General features: G+C 36.7%; 1 protein-coding gene across 1 annotated transcript; it reads left to right on the top strand.

Annotated features, from left to right (window-relative positions):
• Window positions 1-463: 463 nt before the first annotated feature.
• On the top strand, window positions 464-9,750 carry LOC137245637 (probable protein phosphatase CG10417). The gene is made up of 8 exons (XM_067776615.1): window positions 464-906; window positions 988-1,296; window positions 1,355-2,513; window positions 2,569-2,637; window positions 2,695-2,745; window positions 2,813-3,126; window positions 8,197-8,394; window positions 8,454-9,750. The coding sequence occupies exons 2-8, from the start codon at window positions 1,186-1,188 to the stop codon at window positions 8,961-8,963; spliced, it is 2,412 nt and encodes an 803-aa protein (XP_067632716.1). The 5' UTR covers window positions 464-906; window positions 988-1,185; the 3' UTR covers window positions 8,964-9,750.
• Window positions 9,751-9,992: the final 242 nt, after the last annotated feature.

Genomic DNA, 9,992 nt, shown 5'->3' on the forward strand with positions numbered 1-9,992 from the left:
CGGCTTCTTGATCTAGACGTGAATACGCGTCTTTTGATACCTCACTCCAAAATTTTGGCCCAAATTTCGGTGGGTACCGTAAACTGCACTATTACCATAATTTCACTAGATGAACGTTAATCTCTCAAATTTGAAGATCTTGAGAATGGTTCATGAATCCGGTTTAAGTGCAGAATTTTCCCTGAGCAGTTTTGAATATATATAGAGACCGGCAACACTGATTACATCTCTGCCTTGGGCTTGGCGGAACTATACCTGGTGGGGCACGGTGACAGCTGATTTCTACTTTTTTCATATAATTTGATACCTCAGCTTCCGGTGCGGTACGATTTTGACATTAGTCCATCGATTTACAAAAACAAAGCACATGGAACCTTTGTTTATGTTTGTAGGTATGTCACCGTGCAGCAACCTTGCATGGTTCCGTCATAGCTTTGCGTTCTTTCTTTTCAATATTGCCAATTTCATTTTCGCCGCCACCGCTGCTTGCCTGCTAATTTTACGTCTGCGTCTGCAGGTCAACGCCTGGAAAAACTTAAAATTTGTTCATAAATAATTAAATTAATACATCAAATCAAATAAGTACACAAGGCGGAATATGCAAATTTGTGAAAATATCAAAAATTTGAGTTTAGTGCGAAAAATACCGCAGTAGTTTTGCAATTGTCGGTGCGAAAAAAAGAAGGAATAAACCGAAGCGAAAAGAAAAAGAGCTGTGTTGAACGCAACACAATAGGACAAACAGCAGCATAGCAAGCGTTGTTGCCAAAAGAAGGCGTTGGATACATACAACGAAGAAAGCAGTCCAAAGCCAAAGTCGAGGAAAGCACAAAAGCCAAGAGTTGAGGTGAAGCGTTAAAGACGAGAAATAAAATCAATTATTTTGGGAAGGGGTAGAATTGATAGGTACCTAAATATTTATTGAAGACGATCGTGAAGCGGTTAATTAACTATAGCTAATAAATTTGATACCCCTTTTATTTGCAGCTACCTGCATCCCCACGTGTTACATTTAAGTACTCTGTTAGTGTGTCTGTATTAACTTAGCAACTTACCGGCGTCAATAGGGTTCACGCTGCGCTAGTCTGGTGCTCCATTGATATTCCGTGGCCGGCATTTTTATACGTTTTTTGTGTGCGTTAAATAAATTTTTCCGCTAAACTGTTTTGACGTTCTTTTGGCAATATGGGTGCGTACCTATCCGAACCAAAAACGGACAAGGTGTCTACGGATGAGTCCAATGATATATTAGCTGTAGGAGCCAGCTCTATGCAAGGTTGGCGCAATAATCAAGAGGTTAGATTGTAGTTTGATATTTATACAAAAGCAAAAAATTTAAAGACTTAGCTTGCAGGACGCTCACAATTCCATTTTGAATTTTGATATAAATACTTCATTTTTCGCTGTATATGATGGTCATGGTGGAGCCGAAGTGGCAACGTATTGCGCGGATAAGTTACCACAATTTCTCAAAGATTTAGCCTCTTATAAAAATGGCGAATTTGAAAAGGCTTTAAAGGAAGCATTCCTTGGGTTTGATAAAACCCTTCTAGAGCCGCAAGTTGTAGAGATATTAAAAGTTCTTGCTGGCGAAAAAGGTTTCGACGGAGATGATAGTGATGCACACGAAGATGATGAGGATATCGAGGATTTGGCTGAATTACACGAGGAAAGCCATTTGCCATTAGACGAGGTATTGGAAAAATATAAAGGAGCACCATCGATGCCTGCACTAAAACGAGTTAAGGATGGGGCAGCAAACTCAAAACCACAATCACCATATTTACGTGGCAGGCGTGCTGCGGCAGTAATAGCTGATGCCACAAATAAAGCCGTTTTGGATCCAGATTCTAAACCACAGGGCTCTTCTACATCAGCAGCTGCAGCAGCAGTTATAGCTACCGACGATGGACCTGGACCATGTTCTTCACGTAAAACCACTTCAGGCACGTCATCATCTAAAACAGAATCAGGTCCTAGTTCTTCAAAAAGTGGCAAAACAATAAAAATGGACACTGATGAACCAGAAGAGGACTCTACCGTTAGCAGCAGCAGCTCGAGTGCAGGCAAACCCAACAACAACAGCGCATCCATTGAGACCGAGAATAATAATAAATCTGAAAGCAATGTAGAACAAACTTCAACAAATGGTCCGGAAGGCACAGAGGCTACTACTGCCACTGCGACATCAACAGCCCCCAATGTTGGTGTGCGCCCAGACTCATCACACAACAAGGAGTTGGAGCAAAATGGTAACGTATCGTCATCAGAAAAGAAGTCATTTAAAAAGCAAAACGCTGGTAGCGCAGATGTGGACACAATTGTTTCTGGCTCTAATGAAGCAACTAAGAGAATACAAAATGGTACCATTGGTAGTACATCATCTTCGGCAACAAATAAGCAGGGTGCTGGAAGTGCTGCAATTACATCGACCAGCATAGAGCATAAGAAACCTAAAAATGAAGAGGTAAGTGGGGAAGATGAATCCACCGATGATGATGCCGACTACGAAGGTAATTCAAATGTTTAACATTATTTAGTAATATAACTAAAACAATTGTTTTACAGATAATTTAGAAGAAAGCGATGGTAAGCATGGATTGGCTTACTCTTCTGACGACGAAGAGATTGAAGAAGGTGTGTTTTATATAATTGTCTGTTCTTGCCCAGTAATTGATTTTATTCTTTTTTTAGCTGAAAATTCGAGCGTTTATTCATCGGAGGAAGAGGTAGAAGAAGAAGAGGGTATGTTGTTTTCAAAATTGTTTCGATTTGTTTGAATTTTTAACATTACCTATATGTCGTCCATCAGAGGAGGATGAGGAAAGTGTACTTGCCAACGAGCAGTTTTGCGCAGAGATGATTGAAGAGCCCGGAAAAGATAGTGGATGCACTGCAGTAGTTGCTCTATTAAACGGACGTGATTTATATGTTGCAAACGCTGGTGATTCTCGCTGTGTGGTTTGTCGCAATGGCAAAGCAATTGATATGAGTTTGGATCACAAACCAGAAGATGAAGAGGAGTCAGCACGTATCGTAAAAGCAGGTGGTCGCGTAACATTGGATGGACGTGTTAATGGTGGTTTAAATCTCTCGCGAGCCATCGGTGATCATGCATACAAAATGGTATTTATTAAAAAAACACACTGACACATGTTTAAGTGATAGGACAAATTACGATGCACTTTAGATTATTTAGTTTTAAAAAAAGTGGGATGGTTAAATTATGCATGATTTGAGCTTTTGCCATACGTTTACATTTTCGAAGTGGGTCTCCTTCTCATGCTTAATTTTAAAAAGGAGTCATTTGAAACTTGAGCATTAAAAATATAATAGGAACTGTTCTAAATCAAATGAGTCTACATAAGTAATATTTCTGCAACGCATATTTTTATACTCAGCTGTGCAGAGCTCACAGAGTATAAAACTTTGTTCGCCTTACGGTAATCCGTAACGGCATAAACTAATCGAGATAGATATAGACGTCTATAAATCAAGATGATCTGGGCGAAAAAAGAAATTTATGTAGCCATTGTCCGTCCGACCCTCCGTCCGTAAACACGATAACTTGATAATAATAATAATTTATTTATTTACGGTCTTTAAGACCTAGTTCAAGGTAAAAAAAAAAATATATATATATATATATATATAAATAAATTGTATACATTACATGCTTAATGACTTACAGTATAAAAATAATTTTGCTTTAAACTTATTAATATTTTCACAGTCTTTTATCGCATTTGGTAATTCATTGTACATTTTATAACCTATATATTCTAAAGTCTTCTTCGCGAACTCCGTTCTTACTCTAGGCAGTCTTATATTTCCGCTGCTTCTAGTTCCATAGTTATGTATTTCATGATTAAAATGTATTCTCCCGTTCAGATAATTCGGTGTTATTCCTAATTTCATATGATGTATAAATTTCAATGTGAAATAATATATCGACTGTTTTACACTGAGCCAGTTTAACATATTTAGCATTGTAGTTTTTGGTGTTCTAAGCGAACATTTTAAAATTAATCGCATTGCCTTGTTTTGTTGTATCTGCAGTTTTTTTATTTGTGTGTCATTTGCTAATAGCAGGATTGTTGGACAATAGATAAAGTGCGGTTCAATAATTGATCGATACACTAATAATTTGTGTCGTTGACTAATATATTTACAAGTTCTGTACATAAAACCAATTTTTTTTGCAATTTTGTTTTCTAAATAATTTATGTGTTCTCCAAATCTAAGGTTTTTGTCGATCCAGACTCCTAGGTATTTGATCTTGTCTACTTGCTGAATTTCAACATTTCTTATCTTCAGAGTAATATTGCTAAGGGTATTGGCACCCATAATGCTTTGATTTTTGCAAAATATACTTTTGGTTTTATCCACGTTCACTTTCAACTTTCTATGGCATAGCCATTTGTAAAGGGAGTCTAAGTCTTCTTGCATTTTCGATACCGCAAAGCCCTCACTTCTTTCACTAATGGTTATCAATGCATCATCCGCAAATAGTCGAATATTGCAATATTTCAAGCATTCTTTAATATCGTTAATATATATTGTAAACAATAGCGGTGCCAATACTGAACCTTGCGGTAGCCCAATATGTACATCAGCAACCGGTGAAACTGCACTTCCAATTATCGTCTTCTGTTTTCTATTACTCAAATAGCTTCTGAACCATTCCAAGGATTTTCCTCTTATCCCATTATTAAACATAACATTCAGCAGTTCCTCTCTATCCACAGTTTCAAAAGCACGTTTTAAGTCTAAAAAGACTGAGATCACAACTTTCTTATCAGTTATATCCTCTTTCCATTCCGCAATAACCATATTCAGTGCGGTTTCGCAAGAATGGCTTTTCCTAAACCCAGATTGTTCAGGTATAATAATTTGGTATTTATCTAGATATGCCACTAATTGATTTTTAACCACCGTTTCCATAATTTTTTCATCTGCGGGTAGCGTATTAATTGGGCGCAGTTCCTCTGGCCTTACTGTATTTTTGACTTTTTCCGCAGGTACTATAGTTGATACTTTCCAGCAATTTGGAACAATGCTACTGTTTATTGATTCATTTATTATATCTTTGTAGAAGTGAGCAATGTAAATCATGACATCTTTAAATACCCCCTCCGACAAAAGCTTTTTTCCACCATATTTGTTTCTAAAAGATTTAGAAATGTTCATTATATCATCTAACTCTACGTCGGTGAATTGAAAAGTTTCAATTGCATTATTTACACTTGTTTCTGCCGCAATCGGAATTATTTCAATGCTATCATTAATTTCAGCTATGCTCTGTATAAAAAATGTATTTAGGGCATTGGCTATATCGTATTCCTTCTCGAGGCATTCACCGTTAATTACTATTTTGCTAACGACCTTTCTGTCATCGGTGAGCTCAGCAAGATGTTTTAAAGACTTCCACATCCGCTTCATGTCTCCTGCACTATCGAGCACTTTATCTTCCATATATTTCTTCTTTTTATACATAACAGTTTTTTTATATCTTTTTTTTATGCCATTATAATCCACCCAGTTGCCAGTATTTCTAGCAGTATTATAGAATTCAATTTTTCTTTTGTGCAGTTCCCTTAGCTCACGGTCATACCACTTATTCCTCAGTTGTATTTGGATCCTCTTCTCATACGTCAATGCTTGCATAGCTCCAGTTAAAATATTGTTCAGGATCTCAGTTCTACGTTCTATTCCTACATGAGACACAGAGCTAAAGTCGCACGTTCGCAGCAGATTTAAAAGATTTTCTGCGCTATAGTACTCCCAGTTGGTGAGGTTTCTTGATGAAATTTGGTATGTACATAGGTTCCTGGGTACTCATCGCAGACCGCTATTTAAAATGAACGAAATCGGACTATAAGCACGCCCACTTTTTCGATATCGATAATTTCGAAAAACACAAAAAGTGCGATAATTCATTACCAAAGAGGGATAAAGCGATGAAACTTGGTAGGTGGGTAGACGTTATGACGTAGAATAGAAAACTAGTAAAATTTTGGATAATGGGCGTGGCGCCGCCCACTTTTGAAAGAAGGTAATTTGAAAGTTTTGCAAGCCGTAATTTGGCAGTCGTTGAAGATATCATGATGAAATTTGGCAGGAGCGTTACTCCTATTCCTATATGTGCTAAATAAAAATTAGCAAAATCGGATGACGGAAAAAATTGTTTAAGTCAAATTAAAAAATAAAAGAAAATTTCAAAATGGGCGTGGCTCCGCCCTTTTTCATTAAGTTTGTCTAGAATACCTTTAATGCCATAAGTCGAAAAAAAATTGACCAATCGTTCTGAAATTTGGTAGGGGCATAGAATCTATGACAATAACTGTTTTCTGTGAAAATGGGCGAAATCGGTTGAAGCCACGCCCAGTTTTTATACACAGTCCACCGTTTGTCCTTCCGCTCGGCCCTTAACACTATAACTTGAACAAAAATCGATATATCTTTACTAAACTTAGTTCATATACTTATCTGAACTCACTTTATCTTGGTATAAAAAATGGCCGAAATCCGACTATGGCCACGCCCACTTTTTCGATATCGAAAATTACGAAAAATGAAAAACATGCCATAATTCTATACCAAATATGAAAAAAGGGATGAAACATTGTAATTGGATTGGTTTATTGACGCAAAATATAACTTTAGAAAAAACTTTATAAAATGTAAAATGGGTGTGACATCTTCCATATTAAGTAGAATAAAATGAAAAAGTTCTGCAGGGCGAAATCAAAAGCCTTTGGAATCTTGGCAGGAATACTGTTCGTGGTATTACATATATAAATAAATTAGCGGTACCCGACAGATGATGTTCTGGGTCACCCTGGTCCACATTTTGGTCGATATCTTGAAAACGCCTTCACATATACAACTAAGGGCCACTCCCTTTTAAAAACCTGATTAATACCTTTAATTTAATACACATATTGTACAAACACATTATAGAGTCACCTCTGGTCCACTTTTATGGCGTTATCTCGAAAAGGCGTCTACCTATAGAACTAAGGCCCTCTCCCTTTTAACACGTTTTATTTATTTATTTATTTGTTATTTATTTGTTAGACTAAATATGAATGAATCGTACAAACGCATTCTAGAGTCACCCCTGGTCCACCTTTATGGCTATATCTGGAAAAGGCGTCCACATATAGAACTAAAGCCCACTCCCTTTTAAAATACTCATTAACACCAATCATTTCATACCCATATGTACAAACACATTCATTCTAGAGTCACCCCTGGTCCACCTTTATGGCGATATCTCGAAACGGCGCCCACCTATGGAACTAAGGATCACTCCCTTTTAAAATACTCATTAAAACCTTTCATTTGATACTCATATCGTACAAACATATTCTAGAGTCACCCCTGGTCCACCTTTATGGCGATATCTCGAAAAGGCGTCCACCTATAGAACTAAGGCCCACTCCCTTTTAAAATACTCATTAACACCTTTAATTTGATACCCATATCGTACAAGCACATTCTGGAGTCACCCCTGGCCCACCTTTATGACAATATCACGAAAGGGCGTCCACCTATAGAACTAAGGCCCACTCCCATTTAAAATACTCATTAACACCTTTCGTTTGATTCCCATATCTTACAAGCACATTCTAGAGTCACCCCTGGTCCACCTTTATGGCGATATCCCGAAATGCCGTCCACCTATAGAACTATGGCTCACTCTTTTTTAAAATACTAATTAACACCTTTCATTTGATAGCCATTGTGACAAATACATTCCAGGGTTACCCTAGGTTCTTTTTCCTACATGGTGATTTTCCCTTATTTTGTCTCCAAAGCTCTCAGCTTAGTATGTAATGATCGGTTACACATGAACTTAGCCTTCCTTACTTGTTTCTTGTAGCAATAAGAACACTCCCGAAGATTTTGGTGACTTATTTTCCTTAACCAATAGAAAAATATTTCTACAAAACAGCGAAAATCGCTCGCTGAATGAAATCAAAGCATCCGTTATTCTTTAAATATTTCTGTCTGTAATATAGCGGCATTAGGGTGGTTGTCAGATGAATATTTTTCAGCCTATCGAATTGCAACGATAGCACTATGCTCAAAGATATACAAAAATTTTATTTGTTGTTTAAAGACTACCCTTTGCAGCATTCATTTGGACTGAAACTGTTAATATTTCTCATTGTATTATTTCTCATACAGAATTTGGAGTTGCCCGCTGAAGAGCAAATGATTTCTGCTTTGCCGGATGTACGTAAACTGATTATTACACCCGAAGATGAGTTTATGGTGTTGGCATGTGATGGCATTTGGAATTATTTATCTAGCGAAGAAGTTGTCGATTTCATACGTCAGCGATTAAGGGACGACACTAAAAAAGTGTCACAAATATGCGAAGAGGTAACCCGTATATAATTCAAGTTTCTTTTGAGAAAATATTTGATTTGCAATTTTCTTAGCTCTTCGATACATGCTTAGCGCCCAACACTATTGGGGATGGAACTGGCTGTGACAATATGACAGCTGTTATTGTACGTTTTGAATCTAAAATCCTTGACATGCCTACCAAAATAAATCCAGAAGAAATTGTTCTTATCAAAGACATTGTTGCAAAAACTTCACCTGCCGGTAACGGTAATGGTGTACAGAAAGAACAAGATAGTCTTAAACGTGCAGCTTCTCCCACATTAGACGAAAACACCAACGAAGCCGAAAACGCCAATAAAACCAAACGCTTGAAGACTGAAAAGGAAGCCTCTACTCCAGCTAAAAAGGCAGCCCGTAAGTATGCCACCACAGTGGAACCACCTGCAATCAGTAACAGTGGTGCTGCAGCTGCCAGTAGCAGCACATCTGAAGCTGCAGCAGCTGTAGCGAGTATTACGGAGCAAAAAGATTGCGATAGCAATACTACACCAAGCAGCAATGAAGATATGGAAGCTGACAATGTAGCTGTTTCTTCAACGTAAATAGTTAGGCTTTGATGTTCGAATACTTACAAATGCAATTAGTTGACAGCAGCAGCAAACATTTTAACTAGAGCAGCAAGAATTGGGTGTGAGAATTCAAAATTTCGGTTTGCTTCGAGCAAAATTTAATAATTTAAGGAGGGTGTTACATGTATGTTTCATTGAAAAAAAATAATACGTCTATAAGAGCTACTTTACAAAATGCATAATATTAAGATTTTAAAGAATCCAAAAACAGTACTGGGTAATAGTTTTATAGCGGATGAGCGTAATACATTTTTACCGTAAAATATTACCGATATCTAACTGATTTCTATCCTTGCTGATCACACTTTCTTTTAGTTGAATAAGCTCTATTAGTAAAATATCTGTCAGCTCATAGAGCTTAGAATTTCGTTTGGAATACAGCATACATATTTCTATTCAACAGTTAATTAAAAAATTTATTGAAATCGCATTGCACTCGTAATTATAACCTTTAAATAACGCATTTTAATTGGCAATTCATTACTATCCCCATTTTTGTTGCAAAATGCATGTGTTTAGTTAGGAATGTGGGATAGCGATAACGGAAGAGTTTTCCTTTTCAAAACAAACAAACATACATATATATATTTTGTAAAGCACACTACAGATAAAACGACATTCATACATTTATAAAACATGGCATTATTTTAATTAATTTACAAATTCAATATACATACATACATATAATTAAAAGATATGGTAAATAAAATGAATTAAAAATATTAGTATTTAAATAAAGTAAGGTATCAACAGTTTAAAATATTCGTTTTGGTTTGCAATGAACGTTCACCTTTTGAAAAAGTTTAGTAACTTTCCTCATCAATGTGTGCTTTGTACACAGAGTATATTAACTTCGGTAACAGAATGGTTGACCGTAACGGCATAAACGAATCGAAATGAATTTAGACTTCCACATATCAAAATGCCCTAGTCGAAAAGGGTATTGTTTTAGCCATGTCAGTCCGTCCGCCTGTCTGTGATCACGATTACTTGAGTAAAAAA

The sequence above is a fragment of the Eurosta solidaginis genome, chromosome 3 (genome assembly GCF_040869045.1).
Source record: "Eurosta solidaginis isolate ZX-2024a chromosome 3, ASM4086904v1, whole genome shotgun sequence".
Lineage (NCBI taxonomy): Eukaryota > Metazoa > Arthropoda > Insecta > Diptera > Tephritidae > Eurosta > Eurosta solidaginis.

What these genes read in the sequence shown, in the direction of transcription:
- LOC137245637 (XM_067776615.1), top strand. Translation starts at nt 1,186, where the DNA reads ATGGGTGCGTACCTATCCGAACCAAAAACGGACAAGGTGTCTACGGAT. An exon ending in GTTGGCGCAATAATCAAGAG is followed by an intron (nt 1,297 to 1,354) that starts GTTAGATTGTAG and finishes CTTAGCTTGCAG; the next exon opens with GACGCTCACAATTCCATTTT. An exon ending in TGTCACAAATATGCGAAGAG is followed by an intron (nt 8,395 to 8,453) that starts GTAACCCGTATA and finishes CAATTTTCTTAG; the next exon opens with CTCTTCGATACATGCTTAGC.